This window comes from Mus caroli, chromosome 8 (genome assembly GCF_900094665.2).
Source record: "Mus caroli chromosome 8, CAROLI_EIJ_v1.1, whole genome shotgun sequence".
In the NCBI taxonomy this organism is placed as follows: domain Eukaryota; kingdom Metazoa; phylum Chordata; class Mammalia; order Rodentia; family Muridae; genus Mus; species Mus caroli.
The window spans coordinates 101,704,498-101,725,113 of NC_034577.1; the positions used below are offsets into that span (position 1 = coordinate 101,704,498).

General features: G+C 48.3%; 1 protein-coding gene and 2 non-coding genes across 3 annotated transcripts in view; 1 reads left to right on the plus strand and 2 right to left on the minus strand.

Moving 5' to 3' along the window:
• The first annotated feature begins 4,445 nt into the window (after positions 1–4,445).
• The window catches only part of Vac14 (VAC14 component of PIKFYVE complex), a 97,002-nt gene continuing 80,831 nt past the window's right edge, over positions 4,446–20,616 (plus strand). The window contains exons 1-5 of the mRNA XM_021169610.2: positions 4,446–4,872; positions 17,852–18,002; positions 18,275–18,442; positions 19,290–19,352; positions 20,125–20,232. Of these exons, the coding sequence (XP_021025269.1) occupies positions 4,769–4,872; positions 17,852–18,002; positions 18,275–18,442; positions 19,290–19,352; positions 20,125–20,232 (594 nt within the window). The 5' untranslated portion in view covers positions 4,446–4,768. The remainder of the gene's footprint in view (positions 4,873–17,851; positions 18,003–18,274; positions 18,443–19,289; positions 19,353–20,124; positions 20,233–20,616) is intronic.
• Positions 16,376–16,446, minus strand: Trnag-gcc. The gene has a single exon. It is a non-coding gene; the product is annotated as a tRNA-Gly (tRNA).
• Trnag-gcc lies at positions 17,072–17,142 on the minus strand. Its single transcript has one exon. It is a non-coding gene; the product is annotated as a tRNA-Gly (tRNA).

Below are 20,616 nucleotides of genomic sequence, written 5' to 3' on the forward strand. Positions count from 1 at the left end.
TCTGAGTTTCCCTTGTGCATTGTCAAAATTCATCTCCCTGTGCCTTTGGCTGGAACTGTACTTTCTTGGCAACTGATGACAGGGGACTGCACTCAGCAGCTAGAGACCACTGCCATCACTGCCATCGGCTGTTCACAGCGTGATTCCCGTGGCCATCAGGAGAATCTTCAAGCCACTTTGAGGTCTCATCCGATTATATCAGCCCCACCCACAATAGTCCTCCCTCCCCTTTAATTCAGCATCAGTTACAGACATTTATTACACTCACAAAATCTCTTCTGCTCTCCAACACAATAATTCTGTAGTTCGTTATATTTAAAAGAATTTTTCACATCCAAGGACTTTGCCTGTTACAGCCCCCCACTCACTGTGTCTCGGAACTGTGAGCTGAAGCAGATGCTCTGCTTTCAAGATCATAGTAAGGTTTATGTGTGTGCTTTTTTGCTTGTTAAAAAAGCATACCATCTTGGGTCTAACAACAAATGCAGTACTCCCTGGACTCAATGGTAGGCTAGTCTTCCTTGTCCTAAGTTTTTGACTCTGGAAGTTTTGATGAATTTAGATACATCACCCTGTTAACTGCATCTTTAATCACTCTATAGCCATAATTCCCTCTCCCCTAATTTTATCACACAGATACAGTATCTGTTCTCCACCATTTAATGTGACAATCCAAAGCAGCTGTTTTCCAGCAATTCCATCTAGACCTGCACCTGCACCTGCACCTGCACCTGCCCTCAGCAAATTTGGGGCTGCTATCTGTCACCCGGCCCTCCTGGTTACCAGAGCATGGACTCACACTTTGACTCCCACATGGTGGGCTGGTAGCCACTGTCAGCATTGTGGGGCATCCACCAGAGAAGACTACTTAGACATCAGTTTAAGCCAAGTCTTCATTAGCTGGTCAGCAACTACACTGGGTGTTTGGAATCCCAGTGTAGCCCTGAGCCTTTCTCAGAATGAGCTTTTAAGTACAAAACCAGTGTCCTAGGTTGACAGACTTCAGTTAGCAAGAACAGTTAGGCAGAAGTGGAACTACAGAAGCCAAAAACAAGGTTAGTACAATTGGAGACTTTTCCAGAACTATGGATTTTGATGGCCTAGGCCTTTGTTTTTATTTCGGCAGGTGGTGCTGTGTGCAAGCTGAGTTTTATGGCCTGAGTGGTACTTCCACCATGGTATCAATTGTGCCAAGGTCTAGGGGTCTGTTACAGTTAATACTTGCAACTTTAGAAGATAATATCACTTTTTTTTGCTTTTTATTGATTTTTTTGTTAGTTTTACACCATGTACTCCAGTCTTGCCCATCTCCCTGTTCCCTCATATCTGCCCTTCACCCTTGTACAAGATGAAAAACATACAACCCCCCCCCAAAAAAGCATAGAAACATCTCATTGTGGAAACTGTACCATGCCACAGTGTGTCCTACAGAATATGCCTCTGTCCATACATCTTTATTTGCAAATGTTCACTATAATGAGTCTGGTTCAAGATTTCTGGCTTCTGTGACACCATCAATAATGGATCCTCATCAGGACTCCTCCCAGTCATCCCGCCCGTCGTTGCCCTGTGTCATGAAGTTCCTGTAGCTTTAGGACAGCAGGACTGGCCCTTTCATGCAGCCCAACCATTGGCAGATGATAAAGATTTTGGGGTGGGGCATCTCAGAGCCCTGGATCTGAGCCCTGTGGTAGCAGAGCTGGCCAGCCCACCAGCTCTCCCTTATCCGCACCAACAGGGCAAACTCCAGCACTGCTCTGGCTAGGCCAACCAATGCCACCATCAGCAGGAGACACAGTCAGCTCTCCTTCTACCGTGCACTCAGGGCGGGGTCACCTACATGCATACCTCCAGAGCCAGCTCTATTGTGCCCAGTCAAGACACAGGGTCCTTGTGCTGCAGCCCATGAGGAGATGGGCTGACTCTTCCACTCTCTCACCCTTGGAGCTGGCTCACCCATGTCTTCAACATCAGGACCAGTTCTACTGTGTTGCCCAGGTACGATACGAGGCCCACTCTCACAAGTGCTACAACTGGCAAGGGGCAGGGCCATCTCACCTCCTCTACTACCACAGATGATTGAGGAGTTGGGGGGCATCACCCCCACACCCATGCCATGGCAGAGTGATGGGGCCATCTCTCCTGAATTTGCACCCTTGGGCTGGCTTACCCACATCCCTTGACCAGGGCCAGCCCTACTATGCTGCCAAGGTGAGGCAGGGGGTGAAGTACGCTGCAGCTGGCCAGGGATAGGATCAAGTCACTTGCTCTCATGACCCTAGCTGGGCCAGCTCTTCCGGTTGCCAAGGGTGGCAAAGAGGCAAGGTGGGGGGAAGGCATCACGCCCCCTGAGCCACCTCGCAGAGGACTGAAACGGCTTTGGACACCAAACCAGGATCAAGCCAGGGTGAACAAGGAACTGCCATCTGTTCTGCCCCCCTGACTAATATAAGAACAACACCAACAAGGTATCTCTCTGCCCATTGCCAAGGGGGTGATAATACCACTTTTAAATGGCTAATATTTTAATATGTCTTAAGAAACATAAAACTATTTGAATCTTTCACTTCAAGGCACAAGCAAGGATGAGGTGAAAGTTTAAGATTTCTTCTAAAAGGAAATAGATTCGAGGGACCAGAGAGTTGGTTTAAGCTGTAGGGTGTAAGCCACACATGCCCAAAGACCTGTCTTGAAATTCCTTGTACCCACTTAAACACCTGGTGAGGCAGAGCTTGTGGTCTCTAACTGTAGCACTGGGAGGTGAGGGAGGTGGAAACGGGCCAGTTAGGGCTCCCTGGTTAGCCCCCTAGCCAAATCCATTGAGTTTCAGGTTCAGTGAAAGATCTCATTACGGAAAAGGTCGGGACTGGGCGTGTAGCTCAGTTAAGTGACTAGCTTGCACAGAGCCTCCCACTCTGTCCTCAGCACCACATAAACCCAGTGTGGTGGCATACGCCTGTAGTCCCAGCAATAAGGAAGGTGGAGACCAGAGGAACCTAATCTTTCAGTTATCTTATTAAGGTTTTTACTACTGTGATAAAAACACCAAAACCAAAAGTAACTTGGGGGAGGAAATGGTTTATTTCACTATATAGCTTATATCGCTGAGGGAATTCAAGATAAGAACATAGAGGCAGGAGCTGATGCAGAGGCCATGGAGGAATGCTACTTACCAGCTTGCTCCTTAAAGCTTGCTCAGCCTACTTTCTTATAGAATCTAGCAACCTCTGCCCAGTGTGGCCCCACCCATGGTGGGCAGGGCCCTCTCACATCAATCACTAATTAGGAAAATGCCTTACAGGCTCGCCTACAGCCCAATCTTAATGGAGGCATTTTCTCAATTGAGACTTCCTCCTCTCAGATGATTCTAGCTTGTAACAAGTTGACATAAAAATTAGCCAGGACTTTTTTTTTTTTTAATCACTATGCATAGAGTTTGAGTCCAGCCTAGGACACATAAGACCCTGTCTCAATAAGGGTGAAAAAATAAGAGCAAAAGAGGACACCTTGCAGGGTGTGGGGGCGCACGCCTTTAATCCCAGCACTTGGGAGGCAGAGACAGGCGGATTTCTGAGTTCCCGGCCAGCCAGGTCTTCCAGGAAAGCCGGGGCTACACAGAGAAACCCTGTCTCGAAAAAAACAAACAAACAAACAAACAAAAAACCAAAAAAAAAAAAAAAAAAGAGGACACCTGACCTCGGATCTCCATACATATGTACACACACATCTGAGAAGCACACGTGTATTTGACTCAGTTGGTAGACTTGACCAGACCCGGGGTTCCACGCCCAGCACCACATAAGATCAGCTGTAGTGACGCTTGCCTGTAATCCCTGCACTCAGCAGATGAAGGCATGAGAATCGAGAGTTCAAGGCTATCCTCAGGTATAGAGAGAGTTTGAGACCCTGTCTCTAAAATAATAATTGGATTAGAGAGATGGCACAGCAGACAAAGGCATCTGCCGCCAAACCTGGCAGACTGGAGCTCGATTCTGGGACCCCCACATGGTGAGTGGGTGGGGAGATCCGACTCCCCCCAAGTTGTCCTATGGCCTCCAAAGGCGCACGTTGGTCCATGCACACACACACAAATAAAATGTAAAATCAGACAGATGGTTAAGATATGGTGAAAATGATGGAAACGTTGGCATACGCGAAAGTGACTGTTAAGTGACCAAAGAATTAATGCATAAATTAAATTTGAGTTAGGCTCCCTCTGCAAACTGTTTCCATAGGCCCCCCGCCCCCCCCCCCCCCCCCCCCCCGGCTCTGCGCAAAGCTCTGGCAGCGAGAACGAAACAGCTCCCACCACCTGCTCTTCACTCTCAGCAAATACCCGCACCGAAACCAGCAGCAGGTGAAGAGGGGGTGGATCCCTGACAAGTGTGGCCAATCCGCTGCAGCAAGCACGAGAGGGCGTGGCCGGGGGGGGGGGCGGAACCTTCGGTCGGCGGAAGGCGGAAGTGCTCGCGGCATCACGTGACCTGAGTAACATGGCCGCGGCCCAGTGAGCGTTGCCGGTTCCTGGCGGGAGCTGGTCGCGTGAGCGGTGGGGCGGACCGGGTCGCGCGTGGGAGAGCAGGGTCGGAGCAGGGGGACCCGAGGCGGCGCGTGGCGGCGGGACGAGGCAGGCGGGCCCTGGGCGGCATAGCCCATGAGCAGGCTCCGGTGTCCGCGCGGAGCCGCACACTCCCCCGGCCCTGGCACGGCCCAGGCAGCCTCGGGCTAAGGTGTCTGGAGGCTCCCAGGCGCAGCGCGAGCTGCCACCATGAACCCAGAGAAGGATTTTGCGCCGCTCACTCCCAACATCGTAAGGGCCCTGAATGATAAACTCTACGAAAAGCGGAAGGTTGCAGCGCTGGAGATCGAGAAGTAAGAGCTCCTGGGACCCCGCCCTGGCTATGCAGCGCCTAGCGGTTCTGCTTGCCCGCGGCGAGGGTTCGGTGTTGACCTCTCCGGTTTCAGCTCTTAGCACATTGCTTTAGAGCGGGAAATCCAAGAGCCCTATCTTTGCTAGTCTTAACCTCCTAGTGCTCCCAGATAGCAGTGAATATGAATTGACTTAAGGTATGTGCAGAACCTAGCACAGTACCTGACACATTCAATGTGGCCTCAGTCAAAAACCAGCTAGATCGGAGAGTGGCCTCTCTGAGGAGGTGGAGAATTTGCTTATGGTGTCCCGCCTTCTCTTTGCAGCTTCTGAAGTGGCCAAGTGTAGAATTAGGTCAAAGCACGTGATCCAATGCTCAGAAGATTGTCACACCACTCCCTTGCAAGTGAAAATGGGAAGATTTGCCCTTCCCCGCTTCTGCGATAGTATACGTGTGTGTGTGTGTGTGTGTGTGTAATAGTGCACTGGTGTTTCCAGGTGTTCGAAATAGGGAATGTTTAATTTGGTAATGTTTTGCTGAGTATGTGAGAGAGCACGTGTTTTTCCCCCAAGCCAAATCTTAGTAACAGTCAGTTGAGTAGGTGGTTTCAGAAGAGTAGAAAGAAGCAGCCTGTAAAACTAGAAAAACATTAGGAGTTAAGACATCCAACATGGTAACAGCGGACCATATGTGTCTATGTAAATTTAAGTTAACCAGAGTAGTGACACAGGCTTGAGATTCTGGCACTTGGAAGGCTTGGGCAGAAATACTGTACTCGTTTGAGATTAGCATTGGTCACGAGGCTAGATCCAGTCTCAACAACAAAGTAATAGATCAGTACAAATTGTAAATTCAGCTCGTCAGTTTCACTACCCATAATCCAGGTGTTCAGGAGCCAACCACTACAGCTGCACAGTGCAGACTAGAGAACATTTCAGTCATTGCACAATGGTCACATGGCCAGCCCTAAGCTATGGAGTGGTGCTCACTCATTGACTAGGATAGACTCTTTACACAAAGTTTTTTAACCTCGGTGCTGTTGATATTTGGGAAGCATAATACTTGGTTGTGATGGGCAGTTCTGTAGCTTGTGTGATTTTTTTTTTTTTAGTAGTACCTCTGCCCTTTACCCACTAGATGCCAGTAGTACTCCATCAGTTGTGACAACCCAAATTGTCATCAGACATTGCCAAATGTCCCTTAAACAGTCAAAATCACACTAGTTGAGAACAATTGCTTTGCCCTAGACTAATGGCTTTGGACTTAGGAAAGAAGACCCTTCCATTTGTTTGCAGTACTCACGCTAGCAGTTTCTTTCCTCAGCCGCCTTTTTTTTTTCCCCTCTTTTCTGTTTACTGCCTTGCATTGCAGTGCTTAGCACAGTTCTGTTGTCGTGCTGAATAGTGTGACCCAAAGATGGTGTCTAGGTATGATTGTGTGTCCGTGAGTTCTGTTGGTTTTGTGAAGTTGCAGTGTATATTAGTCAGGTTTTCATTGCTGTATCAAACACTCGAGAGTTAAATGGACAGGGTAGTATGTGGTCAGTTGGTCCTGTAGCTTTTGGGCACACACCAAAAGGAGCTCTCAATAAGCCTAACTCTCAAACTCTGTCAACTCCGAATGTACCAGGCAGAGGGCTACCTACACCATGCATACACGGGCCTTTGAGAAACAGTTAAGATTCAGACAGTGGCACACTGACACCAGTTTTTGCCACCCACTCAGCGTCACAGAAGTATCTGCTTTTATCCTGGCTTGAGTCATCTGTTAGGTCCTTGAACAGAGGTGTTCACAGCATAGCTGCTTCCAGCTCAGTCTGTGGAAGACTTCTCTGCAGGTGGTTGTGTAGGGGCTTAGTCCTTAACCCAGTTTGTTTTGTATTAGACGTTGCTCTTGATTTGTAAAATTCAGAGAAAATTCCTAGGGTGGTAAGGGACTATGGCCTCCTTAAGAGAAAAAACATTTGATTTATCCTCTTCTCTTAACCCAGTGAGTGCCTAGTGGCATTTGACACTTGTACACAGGAACAATAGCTTTGCAGTTTTGATAGAAGAGTAACATTGTAGCCTAAGGAACTTGCTACTCAAAAGTGGCCTGCAGACAGCTACTGAAGAGAGACTCTGGCTTCATCCTTGTGTGAGTTAGAATTGGCCCTTGAACAAGATTCCTGCATGACTGTTGTATATGTTAAAGCTTGGCAAGTGCTAACTTCAAAGACCTTCTGTTCTGTGCATAGAATATTCGATATTTGCATATATTCTTCATCAGACTAATCCTTGGTCAAGTCGCCTATTAATCGGTCCCCACAGACACCCCATCAAAGAAAAGTTAGAGCATTGACTGTTGCCTGTAGTGTGACAGCTCGTGTGCTGCAAAAGTGAACATGCTTGCCCCGTTCTTAGTTGAGCGAACCCCTCCAAGACGCCTGTTCTTAGTTAAGAGGCCACATAGAGTCAACACTCCATGTGAAGAGCACTAAAGCCTGGGAGCTGGGATTCCAGCTCCTCCTATTCACTAGTGAGGTGCGCCGGAGCAAGGGAATTAACCTCAGTGTTCTCATCCGCAGACTAAGAACAGTATTCACTGGGGCATGGTGTTCATTTTATTACTGGAGCTAATGCAGACATGGCTAATGCAGCCCTAGACACAGTGCAACTGTTATGTAATGTGCAAACAGCTGTTACATAATTATTTTAAATATTTATAATTGTTTTATATCAGTACTTCTCTTGACACTCTTTGGTTATCAGAATAATGGCCTCCTAAAGATATCTTAATCCCTGGGACCTGTGAATGTTTGGATTTAAGATAGCAGGTATGAGCTTGAGGAAATGGCTCAGTGGGAATATTACTTATTTTTCTGTTGCTGCAGTAAATGCCCATAAGCCAAAATCAACTTATGGAGGAGAAGAGCTGTCTCAGTTTATGGTTTCAGAGAGCAAGCCCACATTGGCAGTGGATGCACGGCAGCCCTCAGCTTAGAAGAAGCCGAGAGCTCATTTCTGTCCACTCATATAAAGCAGAAGAGCAAACTGCAAGTGCGGGAGACTGTGTCTTCCTCCAGTGACACTCCATCCCCTAAGGTTCCAGAGCTTCCCCCCAAACAGTGCCACCAGTTGGCAACCAAATGTTTTCAGTCTGCAAGCTTATGGGAGATGTTTCGCATTCAAATATCCTCGCTACACCATGAGAACCTGAATTTGGATCCCCAGGCTCTTATGTAAAACCTGGGCTTGGCAGCCTGCACCTAGGAATCCAAGTGCTTGGACTTAAGTCAGTCATTCTAACTAAACAGTGAAGTGCAGGTTCAGTGAGAAACCCTGTCTCAAAAAGTAAAGTTCTACTTACCTTTCCTGTGGAGGAGACAGATGTTGGCTTCTGGCCTCCACATGCACTCGTGTGTATACAAGTACAGCTGCGCAGGCTCCTACTCTACATCACAGAGCCAAAGAAGGGAGAAACATAGCAGGTACAAACAAAGTTGCTAATCGGGTGATTTTTATTTTATTTTTTTTTTAAAGATTTATTTATTTATTTATTATATGTAAGTACACTGTAGCTGTCTTCAGACACTCCAGAAGAGGGAGTCAGATCTCGTTACGGATGGTTGTGAGCCACCATGTGGTTGCTGGGATTTGAACTCCAGACCTTCGGAAGAGCAGTCGGGTGCTCTTACCCACTGAGCCATCTCACCAGCCCCTCGGGTGATTTTTAAATGGGAGGTGAGGTTAGCCTAGATTACCCAGGTGGGCCTGGTGTAGCCCTAAGCATCCTTTAGTGTGAAAGAGGGAAGCAAGGAGAGTATCAGAGTCTCCAGCAGCCATCATTACATTAGCTTTGAAGTTGTAAGGAGCAGCTAGTAAGAGAATGTGGGCGTCATCTGTAAGCTGGCAAGGTTTTCCTGCTCTCCAGGAAAACCAACCTTTCGAATGCAGCGACCCTCTAATACAGTTCCTCATGTTGTAGCGACCCCAACCTTAAAATTATTTCATTGCTACTTCATAACAGTAAGTTTGCTACTGTTATGAATCATAATGTAAATGTCTGATGTGCAGGTTATCTGATATGCAACCCCCAAAGGCCTCTCCACTCACACTGCTGTACAGCTTCCAAATATACAGCAACTTGCTCACACCCTGATTAGTTCAGTAAGGCCCATAAGTTGTGTCCTAAGCCTCTAAGTTTGTGGCCATTTGTAACCGGAGCCAGTAGAAAGCTGGTACAACTCTGGGAGAGACTAGTGATAAACTCTGAGTGGTACAATGTTTGTCTAGAACTCCAGACCACTCTGTTGTTCTCCATCTGCCGCCGGTCTGAGGCCTTGAGCTCTGTGGAAGCATTAACTCCGCTTCATACCATGCTGTCTCTTAGTAAGAGACTGAAGGCCTGGCTGACAGTAGTTTGTCTCTGGCTTTCCCAAACCAGGCAGGAAGCCCTCACTCAGCCTCATAGACAGCTGAGCCTAGTCGTCAGAGTGAGATAGGATCAGGAGCCCGTTTAAGTCACCTCAGTGACTAAGATTCAAGTCTCAGAGGCAGAGCAGGCGTGCGCTTTGCGGTTTCCACGGAGGCGGCGGGAGGCCCAGGCTTCCTTAGCTCTGGCAGGTGCTGCCCATTGGGTGGAGAAAAGCTGAGGGATGTTAAGTGTATTGTGAGCTTTTCTCAACCCCTGTTGCTCGCAGTCTGCCCCTGCTGCTGTAACAAAATACCACAGGCTAGTGGCTTCAGTAATATCCATTTATTGCTCACAGTTCTAGGGGCCTGCCTGGCCTTTTCATAGGTATTTGCAGGGAGGTGGGGGGTGGGGGAGGGGTGTGGTTAGCACCTCATCATGTGAATTTGGAGCCTAAAGGGTACTCAGTCACTATGATCACGAGAATGTAAAGTTCCATCTGCCCCATCCCTGGGGTAGAAGTGGGATACAGAGGGATGGAGAGAAGCATCCCTGTGGTTAGCCATTGTTTACCCACCCTGCCTCTCACTGCCCTATGAAGCAGATGATGCTAACCCATTTCACAGAAGAGGAAATGGAGACCTCTTAAATCATCTTTCCAAGATTTACAGGTGGGTGTATCTGTCCTAAAGGGCATCCCCACTAGCTGGGTATGTTAACCCTATCTCCAGACAAGAAACCCCACTCCTGTTAGTGGGTTCCCCGACCCAAAGGGGGGGATGTGTGTAAATGAATTTCATCCTTGGACATCTCTGTAGTGATATTAGTTGCTGCTTTCAGTTCTACAAAGCCATCTTCTCATATGACAGCCAGTACTGCATTTGGTATTCCTGTGGGAAGGAAGATGTCTTATAGTTATTGCAGGTCCTCAGATGCTAAATGTCCAAGAAAGGCATGTGTGGTTCCACTCTGCTAGCATGGTGTGACCAGCCTCTAATAGTACACATGGAGTGCCCGCTGGGCACTAGACTTGAAGAACTTTCTGCCACTGCCTTTGTCAGCATGGTGCCACAATTTCACAAAGGCGAAGGCACTCAAGATTTTTCCTTGATTGGTGGTTTAGTCCCTCAGAGCTCTGGGGTGTTTGGTTGGTTAATATTGCTGTTCTTCCTATGGGGTTGTAAACCCCTTCAGCTCCTTCAGTCCTTTCTCTAAGTCCTCCATTGGGGATCCCGTGCTCAGTCCAGTGGTTGGCTGTTAGCATCAGCCTCTGTATTTGTCAGGCTCTGGCAGAGCCTCTCAGGAGACAACTATATCAGGCTCCTGTCTGCAAGTACTTCTTGGCATCCACAGTAGTGTCTGGGTTTGGTATCTGAATATGGGATGGATCCCCATGTGGGGCAGTCTCCGGATGGCCTTTCCTCAGGCTCTGCTCCACACTTTGTATTTCCTCCCATGAGTATTTTGTTCTCCCTTCTCAGAAGGACTGAAGCATCTACACTTTGGTCCTCCTTCTTGAGCTTCATGTGGTCTGTGAATTGTATCTTGAGTATTCCGAGCTTCTGGGCTAATATCCACTTATCAGTGAGTGCATACCATGTGTGTTCTTTTGTGACTGGGTTACCTCACTCAGGATGATATCTTCTAGTTCCATCCATTTGCCTAAGAATTTCTTGAAGTCATCATTTTTAATAGCTGAGTAGTACTCCATGCACTTGGGATTCTAAAAGCCTATCAATGTGGCGCCCTTTGAGAACCCAGGCAAAGTTAGGGATCAGAGCTCTGAGTGTTACTCGCATAGTTCACATAGTTCGAGTTCTTGGGCATGACCTAGAGTGGCTTGAGGCAATTTGTGGAGTTTGGAGTTTGGGCTCAGTTCTGCTGTTCATAGCACATTGCTTAGACCTGGGGTCAGAGGCTGGTGGTTACTACATTCAGCCTACAGACTGTTTTGGTCTGAATCTCAGAGCAAGTTCACAATGAAATTTGGGTTTCTGTAGAGTTATGGCTGGGGGTGCCACATTCCTGTTCAACAAGAGCCAACCCCCCCCACACCCCCTATCCTGCTGGCATGCTCACCAAGGCTTCCCACACCAGTACCTCCACTGGCTTTGTTTGACTCCCCTGTCTACCCACTGTGAAGATTGCCTTTTGTTTTGTTTGTTTTTTTTGAAACAGGGTTACTCTGTAGCTCTGGTTGTCCTGGAACTCATTCTGTAGACCAGGTTGGCCTCAAACTTAGAGATCTGCCTGCCTGTTTCCCAAGTGCTGGGATTAAAAGTGTGCACTCTTGCCACCCAGCAAAGATTACATGTGTGACTTCTGGTTGAATGTCTCTGTGCCTTGGCTTACTGTTCTTATTTATTTATTTATTTATTTTTAATGTGCCTTGAAAACATGCTGGGTGAGAGAAGCAGGCAGCCACGAAAGGCCAGAAGTACTGTATCTCTAGCGACAGCAGATTGTGGTTGCCAGAGGTTGAGAGGAAAAAAGCTAGAGATGGAGTGACAGCTCAAAGGCACAGGGTTTCTTTAGAGCTTATGGAAATGCTTTAAAGTGATTGAGATCTACAAGTCTACACGTGATAAAAATCACTGGGCTGTGTACTTGCAAGTAAGACTGGCGGCTTATAGATCAGATCTCATCTTTGAAAGTAAGAAGATAGATACATCATTTGGGGAGGGCACTTACTAACGGTCACAGTTGTCACCTACAGTCAAAGTGCCCTTTTGTCCCGGCCATAGCCAGTGAGTGCTCAGTATGGTTTTTGGTTAGGGAGCAATATCAGACTTTTTGTTTATTGTGTTAATGAGTGTTTTCCCTGCATGTCTGCACCGTGTGTGTGTAGTGCCCATGGAGGCCATAAGATAGCCTGGAACTGGAGTTACAGTTGTGTGCTGCCGTTTGAGTGTGGGAATCTAACCCATGTCCTCTGGAAGAGCAGCAACTGCTCTTAACTGCTGAGCCATCCCTCCAGCCCTTAGGTTTCTTTAATACAATATTTTTATTCCTTGATAATTTCATGCATGTGTACCATGTATTTTTACTCTACTCACCCCTGGCTTTGTCCCCTAACTCAGTGTATGTTCTGTGAATTAAATCCCAGGCCTTGTCAGAAGACAGTTGGCCTGGCCTCAGAGGCCTGTGCTCATTTCCATTCAGTTTTCTGGTGATGTGCAAGCAAATGGAAACCAGCTTACTCCAGCATTCGGTGGAGCAGATGGAGACATACTTACCCAGATTCTCTTTGGGAAATCGCTGCATGGATGTGCCATCTGAATACGGATGTCAGTCACACAGGGAGCTGAGACACAGAATTGTGTTTGCCCCAGGCATAGGCTGCAAGCTTCACAACAAAGGCATGAGTGTCAGCTCTGGCTTACCTTTCTCCTCAGCCAGCGTGTTGAGTGAGCACTGTCTTGGGTGGTGTGTGTAGAGCGCATTATCTCCTGGTTCTGCACTGCAGAATATGTGATGCTCCTTATCCAATTCTCTTTTTAAAAGTGAAGTCCTTGTGAATCTTTCACAAAGCTGTGTGGCCTTGTGTTGCTTAGCTTCTTCATCTGTAAACGAGATCAAAGAGTAAGTACCAGACTGGGCGGCACTTTTAGGTTTCAGTTTGATTACCCATTATCTTAGGATTATCATTTGCTGTGGTGAAATACCATGACCAAAGCAGCTTGGGGAGGAAAGGGGTTATTTGGCTTAGTTTCCACGACACTGTTCGTCGTCAAAGGAAGTAAGAACAGGAACTCAAACAGGGCAGGAATCTGGAGCTGACTCAGACCATGGAGGGGTGCTGCATACAGGCTTGCTCCTCGGGGCTTGTTCAGCCTGCTTTGTTCTAGTACCCAGGACCACCAGGGGTGGGGTGGGGTGTCCCCACCCACAATGGGCTGGTCCCTTTCTGCTTGATCATCTGAAGGTATTTTCTCAACTAAGGTTCCCTCCTCTCAGATGACTCTAAGCTTGTGTCAAGTTGATATAAAAGTAGCCAGTACACTAGTGTAAACAGCCAGCGCTTGCCTGGTGGATAGTAAATTCTTTATCTCCACAGTAGAAGGCTTAATTCAGAATGTCTTGAGGATGTGGCTTGTCTGCACTCGCTGTGTGTATGGAGGGGAGATGTCTAAACACTGAGCAGCAGGGGGATGACCTACAGAAAGGGCTTGTTGAGCCATTTTTTCCCAATATGTAGGGAAACCAGGCAGTAGCAGCATCTCTTCTTTGGAGTATAGAACAGTAGTAAATCCTGAGTCCTTTGACTGAGTCACCTGATGGGCTGAGTCTACACAAGAATTGTTATAGAATATGGTCACTTTCCAGCTAAAAGGGCCTCAGGAGAGAGGAGGAGGAAACTGTGTTACAGTTTAAAGGACATAATACCTTGTTGATGTCAAGGGTTCAAACCTTCTGTGATCCTGAGAAGTGGACTTACTCTCCCTAAGGTTGTTCAGATCTTGAAGTTGAGGATGATGTAGCTCCAGTAACTGACCAGGGAAGTCTGCAGCATCGCAAGAGTGCTTGCTGACTTACCAAGCCTTGTATAGCCTGTGATGTCACCGTACTGTGTTCCAGAGCCTGAAGGTGTCAGTGCAGGCTGGGACTATGTAGCACACAGTGTGGCTCCAGGTTTTTTCTTGGCTGATAGCAATCCAAAAATATCCTATGGAGCTGTAGTTCCCTCTACCAAGGGAGCAATCAATGTAGCAGCCTCTTTGATATCATGGGCAGTTGTTAAACTTGGTGCTGGCCCACCCTGGTGCTTATGTCTTTTGGGCGTCTCTACCAGCCCCCTATACCTCCAGCCAATTGCAAGCAGAAGCTCTTAAGCCACTAAAGGACATAGTGCTACCAGGGAATCGGCTTGTTGAACCATTTTTTTCCCAATACTTTATTGGGAAACCAGGCAGTAGCAGCATCTCTTCTTTGGAGTATAGAACAGTAAATCCTGAGTCCTTTGTGTCATTGAAGGACCCCAGGGATAGGGGAGTTTCTAGGCCAGATATTAACTTCAAAAATGAGTTCAGCCAAAGACCCCCCACTTCTGTCTCCCAAGCAGTAGATGAAAGCAGAGGCAGCCTGTTGTCTTTGAAGAAGACTAAGCCTGAAGCTGGGGAACCTGCTGTTGAACTTCACTTACTCTGCTCCCCTTGTGGTTGCTTTTCTTCTCTGCACTGTCCCTGTGAAGTCATGAGACCGAGGCACTGGCTGGCTGAAGGCACAGTTTTAGAGTGCAGCTGACCCTCAGCAGGAGCACTTCAAGTCACGTGTGTGGTGTGTGTGTGTGCGCGCACACACACACGTTTCTACAGTCAGTAGACGTGGCTATGGAGGACTGGGCTCTTCTCAGTGTGTGTTTTGAGTTTGCAGGAAAGGTGCCGTTTGCACGTGCTAACTTGTGATAAGATTAGAAGGACCTCAGCACTGTCGGAAGCTACATCAGTTAACCCCCAGGTCATGTTTTCCCATGCAAGCAACATGGCAGCACAAGGCTTCACCCATGTTTGCTGTGCCCTCATCATCTCTGCCAGCCTTTGAAGACTGACTCCACTGGCGGGTGTTTACTGATTGACCAGCTGTTGGTTGCAAAAAAATTGGGCTGGAGACAGCTGGTACTAGAATTGCAAAGGGGGCAGTGCCCAAAGCCCTGGTCAAGCTTTATGGAGGTAGAAGGTGGCACCAATCAGTACACTTCTGGGCACTAAGTGCTTCTGGGTGCCAAGGAGGACTAACACCTCACACCATGAAAGTGCAGGAAGGTGTAGAGGCAGGGCATCTGAGGAGAACAGACCTGAATGTGAGAGAACTAGGCCCCCTAGGAAGCTGCAGCTGGTGGAAGTGGGAGAGGGAGAGTGGGCAGGCTAGAAGGTCATGCAGCCTGTCTTGACTAAGGGTGGCCTTGATTCATGAAACAAGATTGGCCCCAGGCTGCCCCCGTGCTGTTTGAGCTCATAATACTGATGAGAAGGTGCTAGAGTAGTTTCCCCTCCAGGGGGTGCAATTGCTTTGCACTTGTTTTCCCAGAAGATACAGAAACGTATACTTAATGTAATGGTCCCTGTGGCCATGGGTCTTTAATGGCCTTTGTTGTGGCCTGGGGTGACCGAATTAAGCCCTGATAAGTTTCCAAGTTGGTGGGAGAAAGGTGCCACTGAGCTCATGAATTGCCCCCACCATCCATCTTCTTTAAAACCTCCTGTTATTGAAAGTGGTGGCTCTGGCACCAAGGCCACATGCCTTCTCCCCCTTTCCAGTAGATCTTTGTGGGAGCCTGTGCTGTCTTCAGAGCTTCCTTACTGCCTCAAATTTCTAGCCCCCACAACTACAGATCATTCTTCAGGTTCCCATCCATCCCCTGCAGGCCACTTTCCATGGCTCCTCATGGCCACGAGAGGGAGATGGGATTGCTTTGCCAAGCCTTCAGGACTGCCCACTGCTTGCACCTTTCCAAACCTTTCTCCTCCACCTTGGCCTTGCCAACTGTTTGCCCATCTCGCCTCAGCCCAAATGAACACCTCCTCATGTTTCCGAACCCTCTCCCAGGCATACTTGCATAGGACCACAACATATCTCGCCGATTAGACCCCAGCTTTCCCGCCTTCCTCACCTTGCTGTCCACTCTTGATGGGTTTGTACTGTCATCCTCCACCTACCCCAGCATAGCATCCTTCAAAGCCAGAGAATGAGTCTGTGCAGGGCTGACATCTGCTCCATGAATGTCCAGGAATCTGTAAAGGACAGAAGAGGAGCTTGTCTCAGGGATGACTGGGAGGGAGACTGGCTCTCCTCTTGAGTCCTGGCCTAGCCTGGACGGTATCCACATTCCAGGTGCTGCTGCGCCTTGTGCAGGCAAAAGCAGAACTCAGCTTCTGGGCAGGAGTGGGAGGCACAGTTACTCACTCTCAGTAACTGTGGTGTAGCCCCATGTTCTTGATCCTTCAAGAAGGACGCACAGGTTCTGGATCTTTGTGGAATTTATAAAATGCTTTTCCATGAGGAACATTTAAAAACAGGCCAAAACCAAGTCATTTCCTTTTTTAAAAAAAAATACTTAAAATTTTATTAGGCAGTGTGAAATTTTCATCTCTTAGAATTAAAAGGATTGCTACTGCATTGGCCGGGAATCGAACCCGGGCCTCCCGCGTGGCAGGCGAGAATTCTACCACTGAACCACCAATGCTCCAGCTGTGAGCAGCTGTGTGGCACCTCCCTATAACCTCATCCCTGGGCCTCCATGTGTATATGTTGAGTCATAGTCCAGTTTATGATACTGCCACATCAGCTTAGCTCCAAGAAGAGCAGCTAGCTCCAGAGCCAGAAGGAAGTGAGGGGTGAATGTGGGTCTGTGTGCATGTGAAGTAGATTTGCCTTTGGGCTTTGAGACAGGAAAGAGAGCTCCACTCCCTCCTCCTCAGTCAGCAGCAAAACACAGGGAGACTGTGGGCTAGCCTCCCGTCTGCTGTGGAGCTGGTGTGCTGCTCTCAGTTTTCACACTGCGTCCTGCTGGCGACTGGCCCAGACCAAGGGCAGCACTGTGGAGTTCTTTCAGGTGGAGACGAGGAAGCCAGACTCCTGCAGCCAGTCACACTTGTCAAAGAGCCCAGCAACTCCCTAAGAACTCTGAGCAGAAATCTGTAGTCCTTGGGCTGCTTCAGGCCTTGTTTGGTTGAGGGACCGGGCTCCTCTGGCATGATTTCTGTGAGGAAACTGACCAGAAAGGGACCCACACACACCCCAAACAAATAAACAGTAACAAAGCAAATAAATTTTAAAACATAATTTTTTTAAGAAAAGAAAACAAGCTCTGCATTGGCCGGGAATCGAACCCGGGCCTCCCGCGTGGCAGGCGAGAATTCTACCACTGAACCACCAATGCTCCAGCTGTTTGGTGTGGTGTCTGTAGAGCTCTTCTCAGGGCTGTTTCATTGAAGAAACACTGGGCTTCACCTGGCTGGTTTGTCCTGTTTGGGAAACCACACAGGATTGGTTCTTTCCCAACCTTTTTATAAGCTTCTGAAGTCAGGGCCTGTGATCTGACAGCTCCTCCCCCTTAAAAGCCCTTGAGTCATCTGAATGATGTCCTTTTCTACTGTACGTGATCCTGCCTTCCCATTTCATTTCAGTAGGCAAAATGGAGCAGTACACCCACCTTCCTTTACCTAGGCATTGCTGCCTGTTAATGTCTTTAAAGTAGTATCTCAAATGGGACTGCCCTGTCACCAGTCTCCTGGACATAGATAGCATATTCTGTTTCTGTGGCATCACTACTCTATTTTGCTACAATTTTCTGTTTGTGATTTGATTTTGCCATGTGTCCCAACACAGATACAGAGGAGTCCTCAGATGCACGAGTGTAGAACTGAGCAAGTGTTTGATAAAAATGGGTATTAGCTTTTTTTAAGACAGTAATTTACATTCTCTCAGATTCCCAGAAGTAAACTGGCCCCACTACTCCTCACTGAACGCTGAGCAGGTCAATGATTAGGACCTACCCAGCAGCAGAACCGAGAGGACCTGCCCTGGAGCCCAGACGGCAGAAGTAGCCCGGGTTTGTGTGTCCCATGCTTTCTCTTTCCTCTTTCCAGGCTGGTGCGGGACTTTGTGGCCCAGAACAACACCATGCAAATCAAGCACGTGATCCAGACCCTGTCTCAGGAGTTTGCCCTGTCCCAGCACCCCCACAGCCGGAAAGGGGGCCTCATCGGTCTGGCAGCCTGCTCTATTGCCCTAGGGAAGGTATGTCTTCATTCTGATTGAGGTGACCAAGTACCTTCCTACCTGAGCCTCAGCAGGACCATTACAAATGTGTATTTTATCCAGACTTGTGCATTTAAGACTACTAGCAAATATCACCGTGTGGCCTGGCAGCCATGTCCCCATAGTGTGGTTCTACTTCTAGAAGGTGACTTGGGATGAGTGTTTTTAGCTCAGCTCTCACACAGAGGCCTGAGCGTCTCCAAGGGAGGGACTAACCCTTCTGACTAGTCCTGGCCGCTCGCTCGTTACAGGACTCAGGGCTCTACCTGAAGGAGCTGATAGAGCCTGTGCTGACCTGCTTTAATGACGCAGATAGCAGGCTGCGCTACTACGCTTGTGAGGCCCTCTACAACATCGTCAAAGTGGCCCGAGGTGCCGTGCTGCCGCACTTCAACGTTCTCTTTGATGGACTGAGTAAGGTAACTTCTGATTCCGCTAAGAACAGCCCACCTACCTGACTTGACTTTCTAGGACCCTGAGAGAGAGCTTGGGGCACTGCCCAGATGCAGGCGGAGCAGGAGCAGATAAGCATGCTGCTGCAGGGGCCACTTAATGCCCAGGTCTGGTTTTTCATAGACCTGTATCAGTGTATCGTTAAGTCCCCGTTCACCTTCATTCCACTCTGTGGAAATGTCTGCCTGCTGTACACGTTATCGGAAAGGCTCATAGTTTGAGAAGCACTAACCTCCCAGGCAAAGGTAACAATGATGACTCCACAGTACAGGCTGTCCCTTTGAAGGACAGTCATGACAAGTTCCCTGTGCTAAAGAGTGATCCCCTATAGACCTTTAGGGTCCCTATTGCTGTCCTTCTTGGCTCTCAGCCTGGTGGGTTACCTTTCCCTCACCCTGGTGGGGATGCTCTCTCCTCAGCCTGGGGCAGTCGCCCTACCCACTTGTGCAGAGTGGCCCCTGTAGAATGAACAACATGACCATTTCTCAGTGCCACCCTCACGGCTGTCTCTGGGGCCCATGAGAGAACCAAGCCTTTTAAGATAAGCGTGCCCTGGGAGCAGCCAGTGGGAACAACTGTGTGACCCAGTTCCAGCATGGCCTGGGAACCCCAGCAGATCTTGGGTTACCCCTGAACAAATGGGAACTCTCCTGTACCTGGCTGTGACTACCTTTCTCAGTCAGACACTGGGAAAGACCACGTGCTGTGCTGATCTGCATCATGGCCTTGGCTGTTGCTTTGCATTCGGTCTCTAGGCTTGCGTCTCACTGTGACTGAACATTGCCTCTGTTTCTCTGTTTTGGTGCCTCATAGTTGGCTGCTGACCCAGACCCCAATGTGAAAAGTGGATCTGAGCTCCTGGACCGCCTCTTAAAGGTACCCCACTCCATCCCTCTTGTATTTTAGACTTTATTCCCTCTGCGTGTAGAGTAGAAATTCTGGTGGTTTTCCTCATGTAAGTTGTTTTTATATATAGCATACACATATTAAAGCTCACTGCTTGGTATGCAGCTTCTGTGACATATGTAAAGCTGTGTTACTACCACAGTCAAAGTACAGAGCTGGGCCGTCCCCCTAAGTGAAGATCTTCTGTCTGGGGTGGGGATTGGATGGGAATCTGTTTTGTTATTTTATATATCTAGGTGCTTTTCCTGCTTGCATGTCTATGTCTATGACCTGTGTGCCTGGTCACTGCAGAGCTGATAAGGGAAGGATGCCATATCCCCTAGAACTAGAGTTACAGCTGGTTGTGAGTCTCTGGGATGCTGAGAATCAAACCCAGATCCTCAAGAACAGCAGCTTAGTGCCCATAACTTCTGGCCAGCAGCTGAGAGTCGTATTTTCCTACCCCACTCAGAATGATTAAGTTGAACTTCGACCCAGCCTTCCAAGACAGGGTGCCAAGCCTTGACCCAGACTTCAGAGTAGGGTTTTGCCATCCATTTAGGTCTATTGACTTCTCTGCTGACCATCCATTATTTCGTTAGGCTTTGGGCCTATCACAATGCCGGTTCTCCAGGGACCTCTCCTACCTGGCTTAGGCTCTGCCATTTCTCTCCATGGTTACCTGACCCTCAAGTGAGCCCAGGGCCAGCAGCACAGCAAACCCACTGCTGGCTTTTCATAACCCTCACTCTTCAATCCACAGGACATTGTGACAGAAAGCAGCAAGTTTGACCTGGTGGGCTTCATCCCCCTTTTGCGGGAGAGGATTTACTCCAACAACCAATACGCCCGACAGTTCATCATCTCCTGGGTATGACCCAGTCCTTGGTAGATTCTTCCAACAACCCAGAGTTTCTAGTGGAATCATGTGGACTCTTAGGGGACATACAGTGATTCTTTTGACTAAAAGACACCTCTTTGTCTCTATCTCTTAATAACCTTCAAACCCTCATCACCAAAAACACTGTGGGTTGGGCATAGTGGCACATGCCTTTATTCATAGCACTTGGGAAGCAGAAACAGGCAGAGCTCTGTGAGTTCAAGGCCAGCTTTGTCAATAAAGCAAGTTCCAGGCCAGTTAAGACCACACAGTGAGACCTTGTTTCAAAAAGCACTCTGTCTAGAGTTGTCTTACTGTATGTCCTGTTTGCCCCGAAGGGATGTGATTCTTTCCTTGTCCTGAAACTTCTCAGGA